Genomic DNA, 22,986 nt, shown 5'->3' with positions numbered 1-22,986 from the left:
TAATTCATACCAAAAATTCAGATTGGTATGTCATAAGATGCATGGCTGTTCCACATAATTTTCTGCAAGCATCATGCCTTTTCTGTTTTCTTAAAATAAAACTGGCTAGTATAAGTGAATTTTTAAAAAAAAAAGTATTATAGCGGTTTTAAGTAATATTTAAGAGAATATGAAGTGCTGAGGTTTACATTTAAAATGATAATTTGATGTATATATCTAGGGTTATAAAGTAATTTTCCCAAACCTGTAGTGCCTTGATACAAAATTTGACCCATTTGTTATGTTCTCCCATGCTAATTGCAACTCATTTTGCTTTCCTTTGTGATGAGGGTTATAGTTTATTCAGATAAGTAAATAAGATCTATGTACATAGAAGATTTAAATTATACAGAACACAGTATCTTGAATACAGTCGTAGTTAGATTTTGGATATCCAAGTCACATACAACAGTAAGAAAAATAAATAAGACAGTATGCTCAGTTTCTTTTTACTCAGACCAGTGTTTAAAATAACAGTATTTATGCTTTTAAAAGTTTGGTTAAACTTTATTTTAAAATGTAGCTATCTCTAAATGTTTAGATGAAAAGGATATATTACTCAATTTGCTCATTTCATTATATATTGCTCATGTTTCTCCATCCCTCACTGGAATTTTTCTTGTTACTTAAAACTGTTCACGTTCCGATTGTTTCTAAGCTTTATTTATGATTATAGTAAGTTCTTTACATATAATTTTCAAAATTAAACTTTTAGTATAATATAAACTAAGTTTTCTGGTTAAAATATACTAATAATTCACTTTGCATTTTGGATAACAAATAGTGCTCAAAGAGAACATTTAAAAATTTAACTTGCAATCTTATTAAAATACATTGATGGAAAATTTGATATAAGAAATGCATAAAACACAGACTTTGATAAATAGTATTTGTTTTATTTTTTTTTTATTTTTTTATTTTTAAATTTTTATTTATTTATGATAGTCACAGAGAGAGAGAGAGAGAGACAGAGACATAGGCAGAGGGAGAAGCAGGCTCCATGCACCGGGAGCCCGATGTGGGATTCGATCCCGGGTCTCCAGGATCGCGCCCTGGGCCAAAGGCAGGCGCCAAACCGCTGCGCCACCCAGGGATCCCAATAGTATTTGTTTTAATGTGAGTGTCTGACCAGCCTTTTATTTCAGCAAGTATAATTTTAATTTCTTGAAGTTTAAAAAAAATTTTTTTTTTCCTTTTCTTCTTCCCTCCTTTTTTATGACTTGGGTGATTTCTTACTAGCTGATAGTCTTTGTAGTTACTACATTAGACTGCATATTATGATCTTTAGGAATTAACATGTACTACATAATCTGTAATGTACAAGAACCATTTACGTTAAGCACAATTAGGTTGGAAAATTACAATGATGAAATAGGTTCTGTTATCTGGAATAACAAGAAATGTTAGGCATTGTCAACTTTAGCATTATTGCACTTGGCAAAATTGAAAAATCAAAAATAGTATTATAGATTATAATTTTATATGTTAATTAACTTTTATTTGACATGAACAAAGGCATAACCTTTACTTTATTTAGAGGTCTGCTTTGATAAATTATTTAATCTTTGTCTTTTTAGTATACGGTAAATGGTCTTTTACCCATAACTCAGATTCCTAAATAATTTCAAAGACAAAGTGATAGGGAAAAGTGCAGTGCTATTCAGACTTTGAGAGATTTTTATAGAGCCTTGAATGTTTTAGAGCTGTGATTAAGATGCCTCATCATTTTCTTGAAAAAGAAAAATGCTTAAATATGTATGTACATATATACACACATATACCTATATATAAGTAAATAATGTGAACAATGACACATGACTTGGAGGGGACCTTAGTTTAGTGTTCATTTTTTCTTTAATTGCCATCTAGTAAGAAAAGATGCCAAGTTAGTATTTTAGATGATGAAATGAAAGACACATCTTTTCCCCTAAGAAAATAAAGTTTTTGCTGGTAGTTTTGCCCTTATAGTCACATCTATTCTGGGATTTATACTAGTGTATTCTATTTTTAGGCTGTTACCAGGCAGATTTAAAATTTCTCCTTTTATGGTTGTCTAATTTCTAGCTTTCTGACTGGTTACATGAACCTGCTTTCTTTAGCCAACCACAGTGACTATGCAAACTGTATTTCAGTTTCTGTTGCTATGAGAGAACTGATAAGATGGCTGCAGGGGGCTCCCTTTGGGTATGTTTATAATTGTAGAGAAGCTTGTCATCATTATATAATAATAAGCAAAAGGAGATTTTTTTCAAAAGGAGATTTTATTTTTTGAAATATGAAATCAAACTAAGTAAATTTTATAAGGCTTAAAAAATTCCTCTCATGTCAGGTTTGATTAATTTTAATGGTGCTATGTATTGCACTTTTTCTGAGGCAGCATTGTGTGTAAGTGGGTATATTGTTACTTTTTGTTAGTAAATAAGCATCCTGAGTCCCTATAAAGAAAGATTGTCCTCATGTACTCGTGCTGTATGTGAATTTGCTAACATGTTAAAGTTCTGTCAAAAATATTATAGATTACTATCTTTGTTTTGTAAAAGGGTAATTTAATTTTTAAAACAATTTTATTTACTTATTTGAGAGTGAGAGAGAACGTGAGAGAGAAAACACTAGCAAGGAGAGGGCAAGAGCACACACCCTGCTGAGCAGGGAGCCCAACAACGAGGGACTCTATCCCAGGACTCTGGGCTCATGACCTGAGCCGAAGGCAGATGCTTAACCAACTGAGCCACCCAGGCACCCTGTAATTTAGTTTTTAATTTAAGAGTAATTTTAGATACTAGTTATATGTGTATAGTTCATCATTCTTTCAGCCAATATATACTGAGTGTGTACTATGTGCCTGACACTATATACTTAATATATCAGAATACTTATTTTTCATTCTTTTGTTAAATTACCTCTGAAGCACATTATGATTCCAGCAGATTTTAAAATGTTTTCTGACAACAAAGTTATAGTCACTTAAAATGTTTTAAACTAGATTCATGATGAGATATGCCAAAGTGTTTTGTTAAACAATGCATATAGACATTAAAGTCCATTTTAATAATTATTTCTAAAAAGGTGCATTTAAATTATTGGCAAATGCAGTAAAAGGTGGCAAAACCATTATTTTGTGTAAAGACAGTGCTGATAAAATATGACCAAACTTTATGTAATTCCAGAACGTTCACTAAATATACCTCACTTTAAAACAAATCTATCAACCTTAATTACATAGAAGGTCTTTTGGTTATAGTGCCAGTTTGTAATAGAAGCAAAGGCTTCTGTTTTATTTAAGATTTTCTAGTTCTTTTGTTAGTTTTGCATGTGTAGATTTTATTAATATACATATATGGAGTGTTTATCTGTACTATGCTCAGTAGTATTCTTTGATTTTTTATGATAGATTTTTATTTATTAATTATTATTATTTTTTTTTACCACATATGAGCATCTCATGCCCATAGTTACCATTCTGTGAGATAAGCATACTAAGGAATTGTTCCATTTAATACAGGGAAAAAAAAAATAACTAGTTTATTTAAGCTTAGTACAGGTGAATAAGGCTGCCATTATTTTATGTATATTGCCTCTCATCTCTTGTATGATTATAGATCTACTTCTTGGCCCAGAAATGTAAACTGCTTAAAGTATAACCCAACATTCAGTTCCCTTGGTATAGTTGTTTTATGTGTGTTGAAGTGTGACCTAGTAAAGGGGGATTAGGTAAAACAAAACAAAACAAAAATTCACTGTAATTCTATTTTTTTTTTAAAGAACAATTTGAGATATAATTCATATACCATACAATTCACTTGTTTAAAGTGTATAACCTAGCGGTTTAAAAAATATTTACACAGTTGGGGCACCTGGATGGCTCAGTTGGTTGGGCATTGGACTCTTGATTTTGGCTCAGGTCATGGTCTCAGCATCATGGGGTGGAGTGCTCTGCACTTGGTGTGGAGACTGCTTGAGATTTTCTTTCTCTCTCTATCCCTCCCCTCACTTGCCCATGTGCTCTCTTTCTCTTTCTCAGATAAATAAAATCTTAGAAAGATATTCACAGCGTTTACAACTATTAGCACAATTAATTTTAGAACATTTTTGTCCTATAAAGAAACTCCTTACTCTTTAGCAGCCATTTTGTGTTTCCCCAATTCCTCAACCTTAGGCAACCACCGGGGTGCTCTCTGTCTTTATAGATTTGCCTATTCTGGACATATCACATAAATGGAATCATTCAACATGTAGCCTTTTGTGACAGGCTTTTATTCAGCACTGTTTTCAAGGTTTATTCACATTGTAACATTTATCAGTACTTCATTTCTTTTTATAGCCAAATAATGTTCCTTTGGATATAACACATTTTGTCAGTTGTTGGACTTTTGGGTTATTTTGGCTATCATGAATAGTCACTTTTTGGCTGTCACGGATAGGGTTTCTATGAACATTTGTGTACAGGTTTTTGTGTGGACATATGTTATTATTTCTTTTGAGTATATAGGTAGGAGTGGAATTGCTAGATCTTACGCCAACTCTATGTTTAACATGTTGAGGAACTACCAGACTGTTTTCCAAAGCAGCTGCTTCATTTTACAGTTCTACCAGCATTGTATGAGGTTTCCAGTTTCTCTACATCCTTGCTAACACTTGTTATTTTCTCTCTTTGATCTTAGCCATCTTGATGTGTATATATAGTGATATTTCATTGCTTTGATTTGCATTTCTCTTATGACTAATGATACTGAGCATCTTTTCATGTTTATTGTTTATTGATACATCGTTGGGAGAAATATCAAGTCCTTGTTCAATGTTAAATTGGGTTATTTGTTTTTTTATTATTGAGTTATAAGTTTAGTTTTTGTATGTTCTAGTAGATACAAGTCTTTTATAAGTTACATTGTTTGCAGATATTTCCTCCTATTACTGTGAGTTGTTTCACTTCCTTGATGTGTCATTTGCATCATAAAAGTTTTTAAAGTTTGATGGAAGTCCAGTTAATCTGTTGTTTTTTTTTTTTTCCTTTCATTGCTTGTTCTCTTTGGGTCATATATAAGAAGATATTGCCTATTCTAAGATGTATATTTATGCTTTCCTTTAAGATTTAAAACTTCTAGCTCTTAAATTTAGGTCTTTGAGACACTTGAAGTTAATTTTTATATATGGTATGAGGAGTCCAAATTCATCTTTTTGCAAATGGCTATGCACATGTAGTCCCCACACTATTTGTTGAAAATACTATTCTTCATTGAATTGTCTTGGCACCCTTGTCAAATATTAGTTGACCGTAAATAAATATGAGGATTTATTTCTTGAGTGAGTGATCTATTCCATTGATTTATATGTCCGTCCTTTTTTTTTTTTTAAGATTTTATTTATTTTTTTATTTATTTATGAGAGTGAGAGAGAGAGAGAGGCAGAGACACAGGCAGAGGGAGAAGCAGGGTCCATGCTGGGAGCCTGACACGGGACTCGATCCCGGGGCTCCAGGATCGGGCCCTGGGCCGAAGGCGGGCACCAAACCGCTGAGCCACCCAGGGATCCCCTATGTCCGTCCTTTTTGCTAGTAGTACCACCACACTGATAGGATTACTGTAACTTTGTAGCAAGTTTTGAAAATATGAAGAGTGAGTTTTTCAATGTTGTTTTTCTTTTTCAAGATTATTTTTCCTATTTTGGGTCCCTTGCATTTCCATATGTATTTAAGGATCAGCTTGTCAGTTTCTGCAAAAAAGAAAACTAGAATTTTAATAGGGATTACCAGTAGATTAATTTTGAATGTTGACCTCTTAATATTAAGCTTTTTGATTCAGGAGTATGCATTGTCTTTGTGTTTATTTAGCTCTTCTTTAACTTCCTCAATGTTTTATAGTTTTCAGAGGATGAAGCTTTGTACTTCTTTTTATTATTATTTTTGATGCTATTGTAAATAGAATTGTTTTTTAATTTCATTTTTTAGAAGATTTTATTTATTTATTCATGAGAGACAGAGAGAGAGAGAGAGAGAGAGAGAGGTAGAGACATAAGCAGAGGGAGAAGCAAGCTCCATGCAGGAAGCCTAATGTGGGATTCGATCCCGGACCTCTGGGAACACACCCTGAGCCAAAGGCAGATGCTCAACCACTGAGCCACCCAGGCATCCCTAACTTCACTTTTGAATTGTTCATTGTAACTGTATAGAAATACAGTAGATTTTATATATTGATCTTGTGTCTTGCAACCTTCTAAGGTCATTTACTAGTTTTAATGATTTTCTTGGTGGATTTTTTACAATTTTCTGTATATAAGATTTTGTCATTGAACATAGAGAAAGCTTTACTTTGTTCAAGTTAGATACCTTTATTTCTTTTTTTTTTTTTTGTCTTAATTGCCCAGGCTAGAACCTCTAATCGATGCTGAATAGGAGTGGTAAGAGCAAGCATTTTGTCTGTCTAATTCGTGATCTTAGGGTAAAAGCTTTCTTTAACTATTAAGTATGTGAGTTGTGGGCTTTTCCTAAATTCCCTTTATAGGGTTGAGGAAATTGCCTTATATTTTGTTTAGTGAATTCTGTTATTTGCTGAGATGACTTATGGCTAAGTTACTTTTAAAAGATAATCGAGTATATAGGATCCTGGTAGTAGTATTAATGTAGCTAATATATGAACTAGTCTGCAGGTTGCATTTACTCTGTGGATAGTCTTTAGGAATTATATTGAATGACTTCTCCATTTTCAAAGTGATAGAGAAGGAAGTTATGGCAAATACCATAATACAGTTTACTCTTGAACAATATGGTTGATAGGGTGACAATTCCTAATGCAGTAAAAAATTTGCATATAACTTTGACTTCCCTAAAACTTAACTAATAGTCTACTATTTACTGGAAGCTTTTCTGATAACATTAGCAGTCAGTTAGGACATATTTTATATGTTGCATGTATCATATACTTTATTTTTATAGTAAAGCTAGAGAAAAGGAAATATTAAGAAAATAAGGGAAAAAATTTACAGTACTGTACTGTAAAAATTTTGCATATAAATCGACCCATGCAGTTCACACCTGTACTAATCAAGGATTATCTGTTGTTTATTGCTTAACATTCTAGAACACTCTGTGGTAACAAAATTTAAAGGATAAAATGTATAAGAAGGGCATATATACTAATAAAAACAACTTGGTACTGAATTGGGTGTCTGGTTGACCCTACCATGTTAAAATTACTGTGTAAAGAAATGTGTGTTAGCAGCATGGTTATTGGTGTATTCATTCAGATCATATGTAGATGTGAATGTATGTAAGTTGTCAAATAAATGAGAAAAGACTATGACTTGGTATAGTGTCTGACATGTATTTGCCCCTGGATAAATATCAGTGTCTTTTTTACCTTTAAGATATATTGTTTAGTTAACAAAAAGAGGAATTTATAATATAGAAAAAGTGTAAGTCATGCCTAAATATAATAAGCATCGAATTCAAGATTATGTTTAACTTGTGTTAAGGAGTTAGGGATGGAGAAGGAGGAGCATGCTGTCTGGTAGTGTTATATAGAGGGCTTTGTTTTTTTTCCCTAATTGTTTTGTGTCTTACCTGGGTGATGGGTACACACATAGTTGTTATATCAGAATTTTGCATGTTCACACTATTTTATAATGAAAAATTAATTACAAAAAGAGCAGTATAACTAGACGTTTGTAAAGTTATATAAACTTTGAGCTAGAATGGAATTTAGCAAGCATTTGGTCTGATCTCAGTTTTACACTTGAGCAACCTGAAATCTAGACGGTTAGGGTGATATATCCTATTTCAACTGTTATGCTAATGTTAGAACAGACATTGAGTAGATCCAGTTTTGTTAGTTTAGAAATCCTTGGTAGAAAAAAAAATCCTTGGTAGGCCAAGCTTTGTATAATTACGTATTTTTAAAACGTGGTAGATTATATGATATTTCACTATTATTATTTCTTCCTGTAAGATCTTAGATTATATATTTATGCCTTTTGCCATGAGACATGAAGTGTTTTCCAGTGGTTGCTTTTTACTTCTCCACCCCCTTAATGTCTACTGTGGTTTTAACCAACAGACTATGAATGAAAGTGGCATATACTGTGTCTAAGAGATAGCTTTAAAACCCTGGTATATTGTATGGGTCTGTCATTGGGGTCTTTTCCCTTTGCCACAAGACCTAGTGTGTGAGGGTGCTGCTCTTTCAGCCTATTACCTAGAAAGAAGAATGTTCTGAGCCAGTAAGATTTTTCAGGGCGGGTATTGTTGCCCCAAAATTATTTCCTGGAAGCTGGCTAATAAACAAAGTAAGCTTTTATTCTTTCTCCTTAGGTTAGGTTGATAAGAAAAGTTAGAGCTGTTTCCTGGCATTTGAAGGATTATACATCTTTAAACTTCTCATAAATCATTCTGGGAGTTTTTTAATTCACCCAAGCAAACTATGAAAATTACATTTGGACTTGTTTAAATTCCTGAATTTTAACTGAAGTTACTTCTGTAACTTCACTGTTACCTGCATAGTTGGTAGAGTTTGGGAGTGGGCCAAGCTGGTGGATAGGAACCTGATGGGTAACTGGCTAATTTTCTAAGGGGGTGTAATTTGATAAATGTATTCCAAAATTGGATTTGTTAGATCAGGTCGATTAGTTTTAATTTGCCTATATAACAGAATGGTCCCAGAAATATACTTGGAGAAGTGATTTTAGGGCATCTTGCATTTTTTCATGTAGACTACCCTAGAATTTCTCAAAACATGGCAGTGAATGTAACAAGTTAGACTCCAGTGACCATTCTAGTTTTATTGTAACCAAAATTGCAAGAGCATGATTTGATCTTATTTTGTCCAAGAAATTGATGGTACAGAAATTCCCTGTTTCTTTTGTTGTTGATCATCTTCTAAAAATTTAGTGTGGGGATATTTCATTCCACATTTTGATACTCCAGCTGATATTTGTAGGGTTGATGACAGGCAGAAGGGATTCTTTGTTGAGGTGTCAAATATTATGATCACTTAATACTTTACTGAATAAGTGTTAGAGTTCACCGATCGATATTTTTTAAAAGACGGTAAGATAGCTAATGAAGGTATTTTTATGCAATTGAGAGAAGAACAATAGCATTAGTAGAACTGAAGAATTGTGAACCACAGAGGATTCTGGGTCCTTAAGTAAATATTGCCAGTGCTTTGTGAGTGACTGGGGGAGAAAACCTATAGAAAGCAAGGGAATGTGGAAACATGATGAAAATCTTTATAGGATTTTAAATGGAAGTAGGGAGAGTAGTGCTTATGTTTAAAGTTTTAGGAAAATTATTAACAGAGATGTTATCCAGTTTTTAAGATAAAAATGTAGGAAGTCTTTATACTAAATTTGTGCAGATATGTATCAAAGTGGATGGATCATTGCATTATCAGGTTTACTGGTCTCATTAAGGGGTAGTAAACAGTAAAGCAGAGTTAAATACTTATTTTGCAACATACTGCATATTCTTCATGATTTTATTTTCAGGACTGTTACAGAATTCTCAAGTAAAATACGAGTGTGTGAAATAAAATCACACACTTCTCAATGGAGAATGGGTTCTTAAAGAATCAAGTAGCAGAGCTATGTTTCTAAAGAGGCTAGGAGTCATGAGCATAAAGTGATTAAGAGTAAGCTATTATTAGTCCTATTGACCAATATTTATTTAAGCCATTTAATGAAAACTCAAATTTGAATAAAAATTATTTCCAGCATCCCATTATTTGGAATAATGTTACACTAATGCCATTTAACAGCCAGAGTGTCCTTGGAGTGCTTATGTCAAAGCTAAAAATGTCAAGTCCACTTAAATGGCTTTGCTTCACGTTTTGCAAGTTTGTGCTAAGTTTTATTTTTAAGTACACTTCATCGGGTATCCATAACTTTGAATGAGGATAGTGTTTGTGTGTGACTGCGTGTGTTTTAACAATCCAGGTACTTCCTATTGTTTTGTTAACTGTTCTTGGAAAGCGGTAGTACAGATCCTTGTTTATTCATCAAAGAAACCCTCCTGTAGACTTATTACTTAACCTGTAAATCTTGGAGTATCTTATGAATATGTTTCAGTTTCATCAAAAAGTTTCAATATAAACGTTCACCTTTATTTTCATACCGTTTGGATTCTTAGTAGAGTACTTGCCCTCATCTGCTTCCCTTGTTGCTGGGCAAGGTTTGTGATGCTGATGTCTGATTGGTTTTAGACAACTACGGCTTTGAGCCAATCAGACGGTGAATTTCAGTTCTCTCACAGGACGAAGTACTGAAGCAGCTGCTGATTTATTTTTCCTATGGGGAGATTATATAAACTAAGAGTATGGCTGCAGCAAGCTCCCTCTTGGGTATGTTTGAAAAATTACAGGGTTCATCTGTAACTGAAGGAGAAAAGAATGAGGTTTATTTTTAAAACTTGTTTACTAAGAAAATCTGATAGGTAGTGAATTTGAGAAAAAAATATATTCAGATGACAGATTTCCTATTTTTATTTTATAATTTTATGTTTAAAGGACTGTAGAATATGTAGTGTAGGAAAAATTTCCATTCAATTTACATGAATATTTACTGTTGTAATCCACACATTTGCTTTATTGCTTCAAAAGGGGAGAGCTCATAACCTGCTGTGAAAGGCAAGGCAGTTAAGGAGAAAAAGATATAGTAGCTGTACTTACAACACTTAATATAAATTGTCAAGAGTCAGACATTTTAATCTCATTAGATGAATCAAACGAAGTCAGTTCGGTGCAGTAGACAACAAAACACTTTATGATGCTGTATGTAGTAAACCTTTGGGTCCAGAATACTATTAATTTTTGGAATCAGAAACCTGTAACAACAGTGATAGGTGGGTATGAAAATAATCTTATTATTTGCATTTAAGGTATTGCTGAATTTTTAGTTACAAATGTTTTATAAATGTTAAACTGTGGATTTTTTAAAAAAGAAATTTACATTGGAATTTTGCAGATTCTTATCCATGGGGTGAGAAGTGTATTCTTATTATGTATTGTCCATGTTTGACTTATTTCTCCAGTTAGGGAGTTGATTTATATTTCTGGAAACACTCATGGATATTTAAAGGAAGATAAATTGAAATAGCATAAAAGTTGTAAATTTTTATTTATTTATTTATGTGATATATTAAATGTGTATCATATGGATTTAGATTTTATGCTTATATGTTCTAGATTACTTATATTAGACAAAGAACCTCACTAACGTATTTCGGATCCAGGTTTTAACTATGTTTCTCTGACCTTATTGTCTGTCTCCTGTTGCTGGGCAGGAATCAGGATGCTGGCTACTGATTGGCTGAGTTTGTGAGCAGCTCTTGAACAGCCACTTAAATTCTTGAGCTTTTTGAGCAGGCAGATTGTAGGCTAAGACATTACAGCTTTTGGTAATACTTCCCTTTGTTGTTTCATAGCTATGATCTCTTTGCTAGAAAAAAGAATAAAAGTTTTAGGTGGAAGAGGGATGAAGCAGAGAAGAAAATGTTTTCACTTAAAAAAAGAAGAGGCTCATTGGGCTTTCCTTAAAAAATAATTTACCCAAAATCTGAAAAAAATTCCAAGCTATAGGTACTTATTTACAGATAACATACCCTTCTTGGGTATTTCAATATAAATTCCTTTGGTAAAGGTGAAAAACCCTTTATAATGCTGTAGAAAAAGATTTTATTAGTGCTGATATTATCTCAGAGCTCTTGAATCTGAATACACAGAATAGGGACCTAAAAACAGTTTTTTGATTATCTTCTTCATGAAAAAATATTTTCTAGAGAAAGCTTATGTTTTACACATTTACTTCTAGATATGGCAGACATTTTCTATATGAACTATATGATTATATGAATTATAGTCATGAAAACTTCATCATTTTAGTGTTGCAACCTAAAAAAGTAGTTTTTCTTTTGTAGAATAGTTTTGTGAATGGCATCTCAGTTCCAGATGACGTATTAAAATGATCCTTAGAAATGTATTGTTCCAGTAGTACAGCCATGGAGACTTGTTTGCAGGTAACATACCCTTTTCTAATGTGTATCTTTCCTAAATATACTTTCTTTATGCAAAATAGATTTTTAAAAAAGTTACTGCTGATTGGTTTGTACAGATATGGCTGAACTAGTTTGAACTGGTTGTTCATGCTACTTCCTTATGCTTTGTCTGTTTTTCATTATACTTAGAACCCATAAAAGATGTGGTAAATGGCTGTAGTGTGCTCCCTTGTGGGTATAGATGGTAGTTATTTTGTAATTCTTTGTACAGTACTTTGTTATTACTGAATTGAATGGCGATTTAATTCGTAAAACCAGCTTGCTTGAATGATATTTATTTTTATTAAGTGTTATTTCATGGTGGCAATTTTTTAAAGTCATGTTTGCATGTTAAATTATCTAACTTCTCTACAAAATACCAGAAATATTTAAGAGAAATTTGTCTCAGATTCTCTAATTTATGTCTGAAAATATTCTTATACATAGACAATCATGATAACATTATTGAGTGTTCGCTGGTTTCTAAGTGCTTAATGTATAGAATCTCATTTAATCATGACTACAACTTCTGTGGCAGGTACTGTTAGTGATATTCCCTCTCTAAGATAGCTGAACTAAAATTAGGAAACTTGCCTGGTGCCATAGTAAATACATGGGAGAGCTGGAATTGAAATCCATATTTCTTTCTGCTGAATTTATGTTCTTAAAGGAGTTGCTAAAAATTATGAAAATAGACTTACTTTTTTTTTTTTTTAAAGAGGAAATGCTTTCTATTAATGTACCTGTCAGTAACTGTCAGCTTCCATATAACAGCTGAGCAATGGGACTATTATGAGATCAGAGGCCAAAAGAATTGCAGTTCAGTATTTAAAATATTTAAAAGGTAGTCATACTCCTTATGCTATAAATTTAATTATTTCTATCTTTGGAGTCAGCAAGAAAAAGTGACTACAAAATTTGCATTGCATCTTCTTTGTAGAAAAATTTTCAGTGAGTATAAGTTTGGAATGGATGGTGGGTGGGAAAAAACTTGAAGTTTAAATGGTATACTATAATGAATAGCCCTTAAAATAGTGCCTATGATAATTTTGCATTGAAGTTTCTGTTCAATTGAAAGATAATTTTTCTGAATAGTTTTACTGAGTTCCATAATTAAAATACTAGGAAGACTAAGAAATATATTGTAAGTAATTAGCTTAAAGTGAGCAAATGAATGCAGATTGTACCACATTCTAGAAGTACTGTAACAAAGTGATAGGTTCTTAGGCTGTATTGGCCTCTAACAAATAGGCTAGGCTTTGTTTTATGCCTTTCAGCCAAAGAGAACAATGGAACACCAGAATCAGATGTGTAATTGAACATGTTGGATTTATTATTTGTTGCAGTGAGGAAGAATGCTTATCATGGGGGAAACTGAGGCACATCAGTCAATAAGAGGATATTAGAAACAAGGCTATGGGTTTAATATAGTAGAGATCGGGTTATTTGGGGGAGAGTTTGAGGAAATAGAGCTTTACTTTGGATTGGGGGCTATCAGAAAGTAGGAGCAATTCTATGCTTGGTTATCTCAATAAATCTTACCTGTAAGGGAGGACAGAAATAAAGCTGTAACTGACTAAAAACAAAGTAGCCATGCTTATTTAGTCAGAGAGAGAGAGGTTTGATATTTTATAGGTTGCACATTGAACTTGTCTAATGTGAACATTGAGGTGATGTTATGTTCAAAAGGAGAACCACATGGCTTCAAGTCAATTTTGTAACAATGAGGTCTAGCTGTGAGCCTTAGATTAAGTTCCCAGATGTCAGAGGCTGCTTCTCCGAGCCCTCCCCCCACCCCCCGCAGCCAGAGCAAGTGTATGCAACCATCATTCCTACAGGTAAATATCCAGTGTGAAAGCAATATCCTTGCTTCCTGTATATCTGAGTGCATAAAAGACTTCCGTTTTATTCCATTATAGACTAGTGACGTTGTTTTCTCCAGGATGAAACCCTTGCATCTTTTGCTTGCCTTACTGCACTGGCTAGATGTTAACATAGAAATGGTATTAGGGAATATCCTTGTCTTGGTTCTGATCTTGATTTACCATTAAGTATTATATCTGTAGTTTTCTTTTTGTAGATAACTTTATTACATTTGTTTTCTTCTATTAGTTTCCTGAGAGTTTTAATTATGAGTCAGTGTTGAATTTTGTCAAATGAATGTACTGTATCTTTAGATATGATCTTGTGTTTATTTTCATCCTCTGTTCTGTTTATGCAATGAATTTTGAATTCATTGCTTGAAATTTATTTATTTATTTATTTATTTACTTACTTACTTACTTATTTTACTTAAGTAGGGAATTTACTGTCTCATAGTTCTAGATGCTAAAAGTTTGAAATGAAGGCAATCCAGGGCCATGCAGGGATTAAGGAAGGACCTATTTCAGACCTGTCTCTTAGCTGTGACTTGGCGATAGCCAAACTCCAGTTTTTCCATGGCTCTCTGTGTGCATATCTATATCCAGATTTCCCCCTTTTTATAAGGATACCAACCATAGTGGATTAGGGCCCACCCTAATGATGTTACTTTATCTTGTTTACCTTTGCAAAGATTCTGTCTAAATAAGATTACATTCCGAGACATTGTAATATGAAAATAATATATTTTATCAGATGGACACCTTGGTTGGGCCTGAAAGAAAGCCATAATGCTTCATGACTCACTTATAATCTACATTGCTTCATTTTTTAAAAAATGAAACCAACCTTGTATTTTTTTTAATGAGCTTCACATACTCATAATATATGCCTTTTTAAAGCAACTTTTAAATAACATGTGAAAGAATAAATCACAAGAGAAATTAGAAAATATTTTAGCAGAGCAACAATGAAGATGTAACACATCAAAATATGCAATGCAGCTAAAGCAACATTAAAAGGGAAATTTATAGCTTTATGTGTATTGCAAAAGAGGAAATATAGAAAATTAATGGTTAACGTTTAGCATGATGCAGAACTCCCAGACTTTTCCAGAGCAGCTGTACCATTTTATAATCCCACAAGCATTGTGTGAGGGTTCCAGTTTGCCTGTGTCTTTACCAATACTCATTATTCTCTTTGATTATAGCCATTCTGGTGTATATGAAGTGTTATTTCATTGCAGTTTGATTTATATTTCTCTGATGACTAGTAATGTTGAGCATCTTTTCATTTTTTAGTGTTTTATTAGCATTGGTTTATTGGCAATTGGTATATCTTTTAGAGAAACGTCTATTCAATTACTTGGTCTGTTTAAAAAAAAATTGAGAGAGCATGCACACACGTGCACGGATCTGTGTTCCCTTGAGCACAGGTGGGTGGGGAGAAGCAGAGGAAAGGGAAAGGGAGAGAGAACCTCAAGCAGACTTTTCATGTAGACTCCCTGCTTGATTCCACACCCCTGATATGACCTGAGTTGAAATTAAGAGTCAGGTGCTTAATGACTGAGCCACCCAGGCACCCCAGTTACTTTGTCCATTTAAAGTTGGGTTATTTTTGTTGTTATTCAGTTGTAATAGTATTTTATATTTTTTAGATGCAAGTCTCTTAGATACATTATTTGCAAATATATGATATGTGAATGTTTCCTGTTGAGAATTATCTTAGCAATTTTTGGATGGTAATCTTTTGTAAATATATTTATAGTACTGTTAATTTAGATATGCCTGATTGCAAATGCCATCTTTCCTTAATTTTCCTTTCTTTTTTTCCTTATTTGTATATCTCTTTCCCATTCCTCTACTGCTTTTGGTCTCTCATACTTTTATTTTTCTTTCTCCATCTACTTTTTTACTGCATTTACTTTTTTTATGCTACTATATCCTCTAGATTCTGAATTCATTAGCTTACTGAGAAAACTAGAAACTAGTCACTTTTTCCTTTCTCTCTCTTTCTTCTTTCTTTCTTTCTTTCTTTCTTTCTTTCTTTCTTTCTTTCTTTTCCTTTCTTGTCTTGTTTTTTCTTTTCTTTTCTTTTTTAATGGGATGAATGGCCTTAATTGTTTGCAAAATGGGAAGTGGAGGAAGAGGGGACGTTACAATTCGGCTCCAAGAGTGGCTCTAAAGACTGACTCTTGCTGTCCTCCCAAAAAAGCTAGTCATTTTTTTTTTTTTTTTTTTTTTTAGTACTTCATGATGATTGATCTTCTATGTATGGTTCATACCTGTCATCAATTTTACATTACATAAGCCCAATTAATATGAAAATTAACACATAGCAAGGATTATTATGCTTTCTATATGTCATTATTTCAAAATTACATTAAGGCCTACTTGCTTGTTAAGATCAGTTTGCAGTTCATCTATGATTAGGTGGCTTCTGTTTCAATTATTAAACTCTCTCTCTTTCTCTTTTTAAAGATTCAAAATGGATAGTATAGAAGAACCTCAGAAAAAAGTCTTTAAGGCTCGAAAAACAATGAGAGTGAGTGATCGTCAGCAACTTGAAGCAGTGTACAAGGTCAAAGAAGAACTGTTGAAAGCTGATGTTAAGCTGTTAAATGGCAACCATGAAAATGGAGATTTGGACCCAACCTCACCTTTGGAAAATATGGATTATATTAATGACAAAGAAGAGGTGAATGGCATTGAAGAGCTTTGTTTTGACCCTGAAAAAAGTAAATCAGAATGGAAAGAAACGTCCTGTACCTTAAATGTTAATGTAAAAAACAAGCAGGATGATGATTTAAAGCATGAACCTTTGTCTACTAATAATATAGCTCCTGAACTAGTTTGTAAACTGACTGCTGAACCAGCTTCTGATGAGCCAGCCTCTGTTGATCTGGCTATGGGAGATCCAGCATCTGGAGATTCAACCCCTGAAGATCTGGCTTCTGAAGTATTAACCTTTGGTGATGCCACCTCTAGTGATCTTGCCTCTGGTGATCCCACCTCTGGCGATCCCACCTCTGGTGATATCACCTCTGGTGAAATAGTCTCTGGTGAAACAGTTTCCAGTGAGCCATTCTCTGGTGAATTGGTGTCTGGTGAGTCAGTCCCTGATGAATCAGTCTCTGGTGAACCGATCTCCAGTGATCCAGCCTCTGGTGATTCAGCCTCTGGTGATCTGTCCTCTGGAGCATTGGCCTCTGATGATCCACCCTCTGGTGATCTGGCTTCTGGTGATCTAGCCTCTGGTGATCCAACCTCTGGTGATCTGGCCTCTAATGAACCCACTTCTGATGAACTAACCTCTGATCCCACCTTTGAACCAGCTTCTGTACCAGTTTGTGAACCTGTTCCTGAAACTGACAGTACAGAGCTTAGTAGCAATAAAGGTGATGATTTTCTTGAAAAAAATGGGGATGATGAAAAGTTAGACCAAATTTTCTCATTGGATGAGAAAAATAAAGCTGATAGTAATATTGATGCTGATGAAGAAACCCTAGAAACAGATGATACAGTTATTTGTTCAGATCTACCTCCTGAGAATGAAAAGAAGGTAAAAGAAGATGCTGTCACAGAACCTGCTCTTAGAGAGGAGGCTATCTCCAGCAGTATGGAAATTGACCAAAGTGAAAAGAATGAAGATGAAAATTCTGCAGACCTTGTAGAAACCATTAGTGAAAATATTATAAAAGATGACAAAAATGAAATTATCTTGGAAAATACAGATTCTATGGAGACAGATGAAATTATTCCTATTTTGGAAAAGCTTGCACCTGCTGAAGATGAACTTACTTGCTTTTCTAAAACTTCTCTCCTTCCAATTGATGAGACCAATCCAGATTTGGAAGAGAAGATGGAAGGTTCTTTTGGTTCACCATCTAAACAAGAAAGCAGTGAGAGTTTGCCAAAAGAAGCCTTTTTGGTCCTCTCTGATGAAGAGGATCTTTCTGGTGAAAAAGATGAGTCTGAAGTTATATCACAAAATGAAACATGCTCTCCAGGTTAGCATTATTACTTAAGTTTTAAATATTTTGATTAGGTTTAATAAATTGCTTAATATAGCATTCTTATGAATTTTTAAATTTTTTTAGCTGCAGAGAAAGTTGAGAACGATGGTGACTAGAATGATCTCTTGATCTCTAAACTTCATATATTCCTTTTTTTAGATTTTATTTATTCATGATATATATATATATATATATATAGAGAGAGAGAGAGAGAGAGAGAGAGAGAGAGGGGTGGGGGTGGGGCAGAGACACAGGCAGAGGGAGAAGCAGGCTCCATGCAGGGAGCCTGACATGGGACTTGATCCCAGGACTCCAGGATCAGGCCCTGGGCCAAAGGCAGGCACTAAACCGCTGAGCTACCCAGGGATCCCCAACTTCATAGATTCTTAACAGAATTTAGATTTATACCCACTCTGTGAGCAATATTATGTGAATGGATAAGAAGGGAGGTAAAATAATAGGAAAATATGGCCCTTGACCTTAAGGGACTTCTAGTCTAGGATAGAGATAAGATAGACCCAACATAACACATGAGATAACAATTTCAAGTCAGTACATAATTGATCAAAGTTCTAACAGTTGTTCTTGCTATTACTTAGCATCCAAGCAATTTACAATGTAAAAGCCTACTGGTTTAAATTATTTGCTTCAAGTGTAACATCACATTTTACAATTAATTTTTTCTCGTGAAATATGATTCCTCTAATATTCCTTGTCTACAGAATGACACAACCATTGCTAGAATCCAGAAACCTTGAAGACTGATAATCTATTTCATAAAGACTTCATCCATTTGCTTCCTCAGTCTTCTTGATTCTACCCAGATTCTACCCAACCTACTCTCTTCCTCTGCATCTTCTGAATGATTTCTCTGTAACTTAGTTCTGTTTTATTCGATTGTGTTCTTCTCTTTTGTTGGATCCCTATTACTTTGATTTAATTCCAAACCCTTTTATATCAAAGGTATATAAACTTCATATTGGTTCAAAAGCCTATCTTTCCAAGGAATGAGAAAAATTGTATTTTGCTTTTGTGATCAAACTCAAACATGAAATCTATTTGAAATTTCCTCAACTCTTTTGAGAGTGGCATTAATACCTTTATGTTCTTATTGTATCACCAGACTCTTAGCCTTAGAACTCTGTGAGAAGAGTGACCTTGTGTAGCATGAAACACAGCATTTGATTTCTAGTTTGTTCAGAAGAAATAAGAGACAGGCCTAGGAGACTCAGGGATGTTTTTCCCCCCAATATATCATTACCAGTTTTTGGAAGTAAAGATTTTTTCTTCTTAAAAGATGTCTTCATTTCCAAAGATCATTTATTCATTTATTGAAGCGTTATAGAGAGACAAACCAGGCTGTTCTTGGTTTTGGGGGTTTAAACAATAGTCTTTTTTTTTTAAATTTTTTTTTTCTTTTATTTATTATTTATGATAGTCACAGAGAGAGAGAGAGAGAGAGAGAGGCAGAGACATAGGCAGAGGGAGAAGCAGGCTCCAAGCACCGGGAGCCCGATGTGGAATTCGATCCCGGGTCTCCAGGATCGCGCCCTGGGCCAAAGGCAGGCGCCAAACCGCTGCGCCACCCAGGGATCCCGGTTTTGGGGGTTTAAAGATAAAATTTAGTACTTGCCCTTAGAATGCAGACAAGAATTCAATCGCAGGACATTAAATACAAGGCTGTGAATACAGTAATAATGGTAAATTGGTATTCTGGGAGTTTAGAAAAGGGTAACTTTATAAAAACATAGATGCATTTAGGAAAGCGCTTTCTTTTCACTATATGTATAATACAGGGTTTTAGTGAAGAATAATCCCTCTTAATTGTAGCTTCATCCTACTTGCTTAGGCCAAAAATCTTGGAAGCATTATTTTTTTCTTGTGTTTCATATCTCATCAGTCTATCAGGAAATCTCATTGGCTCTGCCTTCAGAGTAGCTTTAGAATTCAGTCTGTTTTATCATCTACTATCATCACACTTGCTCTGAGCCATCATCTTAAGGCTAAAATAATGCTTGTCTTATAATCAGTGCTCAGTAAATATTTGTGGAGTGAGTGAATAATCAATAATGTGAGAGAAGTGTATCATGGAGAACCTTGGTTACAATGCTAAAGCGTTCTGATAGTACTTGGGAGCCATTAGATGATTTCAGGCAGAGGAGAATGACATAATGAAGTTAGATTTTGGAAAGATAATAAGTAACCATATGTAAGATGACCTTAACTCTTTCATTTAATAAGTATTTATAGAGAGAGTGGTATTGGGATAAGTACTTAGAAAACCTTTTAATACTCATAGCAAATTGCAGATTGTCATTTAATGAGTTTATACATTTTACCTTTATGCCAGGGTTTTGATATTAGAGACCATCCCACTCAATGCTGTTAAATGCCAAGAGATGACTATTAAGCCACCCATCCATGTTGCATACTTTGAAAATTCAAACTTGCATTTATTTTTGGTTACTTTTTTTTTTTTAATTTAAAAGATTATTTGAGAGAGAGAGAATAACGTGAGAAAGAAATTACAAGTGGGGTGTGGTGGAGGGGTAGTGGGAAAGGGAGCAGCAGCAGACTCTGCTGAGCAAGGAGCCCAAGGCACAAGGCTGAATCTCAGGACTCCACAATCTTGACCTGAGCTGAAGACAGATGCTTAAGCAACTGAGCCACCCAGGTGCCCCGGTTACTTTTAGACTTTTATCTTGATTGTATGCTAGTAGCAGAGTAAGTGTAGTGATAGATTTAATTTCTTAGATGGTAACTAAACTTTTATTTCCTGCCCCCCCCCCCCCCCCCGCTCCCCCCCAAGGAAGTTTTGTGTATAATGCATTGTGGTGTAGTTTCTTCATGGGTCTTAAAAGTGTACTCTGTACACGGGAGTGGAATCTGTTACACTAGTCCCTTTTTATCAGTGATTTCAGTTTCTGCAGTTTGTTATCCACAGTCAACCATGGTTTGAAAGCAGGTTATTCTTCTCTGACTTTTTCTTAGTAGTAGTAACTTTCTAGGTCAGTAGTAGCTTAATGGTGCATCACAATGCCTATGTCATTCATCTTACTTCATTTCATCACATGTGCATTTTAACACTTCACATCATCATAAGATCTATGAGTATAGTACAATAAAATTTTGAGAGACCGTATTTATATAACTTATCGCAGTATACTTTTTATAATTATTGAATTATTGTTCATCTGTGCCTAATTTATAAATTAAACTATATCGTAAGTATATATGTATAGGAAAAAACATAGAGGCTTCAGTACTATCCATGGTTTCAGGCATCCACTAGGGTTCTTGGAACATAGTCCCTGCAGATAAGGGGGGACTATAGTACATGCGTACCTTCTGAGTTATTACTTTCTTTTTTTTTTTTAATTTATTTTTTATTGGTGTTCAATTTACTAACATACAGAATAACCCCCAGTGCCCGTCACCCATTCACTCCCACCCCCCGCCCTCCTCCCCTTCCACCACCCCTAGTTCGTTTCCCAGAGTTAGCAGTCTTTACGTTCTGTCTTCCTTTCTGATATTTCCCACACATTTCTTCCCCCTTCCCTTATATTCCCTTTCACTATTATTTATATTCCCCAAATGAATGAGAACATATAATGTTTGTCCTTCTCCGACTGGCTTACTTCACTCAGCATAATACCCTCCAGTGAGTTATTACTTTCATAATTTTTTTGGGGGGGGTTTTATTTATGTATTTGAGAGAGCGCTCAAAGGGGCTGAAGGGACAGGGAGAAGAAACAGACTTCCTGCTGAGCAGAGAGTCCAATGCGGGGCTTTATCCCAGGACCCCTAGTATTCTTGACTAATTTTTAATGTTTTCAGAGCACAGAATTATAAACTGAAGTACTGGGGACTACCTCTTTCCTATAGCTACTAACATTTATGTGCTGTACTAATAGGAAAACATAAACCTCTGTCATTTCAGGTACTTCTTTAGCCAATTTGTTTTAAATATAACAGTTATGATAGCTTTGAGCAGCAATAAGAAATAATGAAAGATAACAGCAAATAAAAAAGCCATTTTAATTTTATAGTACTAAAAGAAAGACCTAAGAAAGTATTGCAGATAAACTGAGTAGGCCTAAAGATACTGTCATGTTGTTACATAGTACTGTATGATAACTGATACTCATTAGATGATTAAGATGATAATATGTTTATTAAGAAGGCCAGGAAAATAAAGATATCTCTCTGGACAAGTTTAAACAGCAGTACAAGAGGTACATGCCTTAGTTTATCTTCCATTCACTTTCCATGCCGTGTATTCTTTCTCTAGCTTCTGTTCCATCTCATTCCTCTCTTTCATAGTCATTCTTCAAGGTCTGTTAATAGGCTAGCGCTGTTTTTTTCCTCCTACTTATTCTTCAATTTAATTGAATTTTGATTTTCACCTTGCCAGTCCCCCATCCTTATTCTCAGTGAAGTGACATTGATGTTCATATTGTTAAATCCAGGGATTTAAATCCAAAATTTTGTCTATTCTCTCACACTTGGATAGTCTCTTTTAATAGTCCCTCCCTCTTGAGACACTTCTTTAGCTTTTGGGCTACAGCATTCTCCATTTTTTCATCCTTCTTGGCCTTTCTCATTCTATTTCTTTTCTTTCTTTTCTTTTCTTTTCTTTTCTTTTCTTTTCTTTTCTTTTCTTTTCTTTTTTCTTTTCTTTTCTTTTCTTTTCTTTTCTTTTCTTTTCTTTTCTTTTCTTTTCTTTTCTTTTCTTTTCTTTTCTTTTCTTCTTTTTCCTTTTCTTCTTTCTTCAGATTTTATTTATTCATGAGAGGCCCAGAGAGACGTAGAGACATAGGCAGAGGGAGAAGCAGGCTCTCCCTTGGGAGCCTGATGTGGCACTTGATTCCAGAAGCCTGGGATCACAACATGAGCCAGAGGCAGATGCTCAACCACTGAACCATCCAGGCTTCCCTCTCATTCTATTTCTTAATAGAGAAATAGGAGGGAGAGCTCTTCCCCAACTACTTTTTAATTGTATAAACATTGCTATTTCTTAACATTTAAAATCTGTTTTAGATTAAGCTATATT

General features: G+C 34.2%; 1 protein-coding gene across 11 annotated transcripts in view; it reads left to right on the top strand.

Annotated features, from left to right (window-relative positions):
- Positions 1-22,986, top strand: part of LOC112665425 (activating transcription factor 7 interacting protein) — a 111,724-nt gene that overhangs the window by 37,502 nt on the left and 51,236 nt on the right. For 4 of the 11 annotated variants that reach the window (XM_035706998.2, XM_025455157.3, XM_035706997.2 and 1 more), the window contains exons 1-2: positions 2,175-2,223; positions 16,399-17,927. In XM_035706998.2, coding sequence (XP_035562891.2) covers positions 2,183-2,223; positions 16,399-17,927 — 1,570 coding nt within the window. In that variant the 5' untranslated portion in view covers positions 2,175-2,182. Of the gene's footprint in view, positions 1-2,174; positions 2,224-10,260; positions 10,368-11,941; positions 12,041-16,398; positions 17,928-22,986 lie in introns of those variants that run through there. The other 7 variants (XM_025455162.3, XM_025455165.3, XM_035707001.2 and 4 more) reach the window with 4 other exon arrangements.

Source organism: Canis lupus, chromosome 27 (assembly GCF_003254725.2).
Source record: "Canis lupus dingo isolate Sandy chromosome 27, ASM325472v2, whole genome shotgun sequence".
NCBI classification, from domain to species: Eukaryota; Metazoa; Chordata; class Mammalia; order Carnivora; family Canidae; genus Canis; species Canis lupus.
Note: the sequence above shows the minus strand (reverse complement) of the source record. Positions and strands in the feature narration are given on the sequence as shown.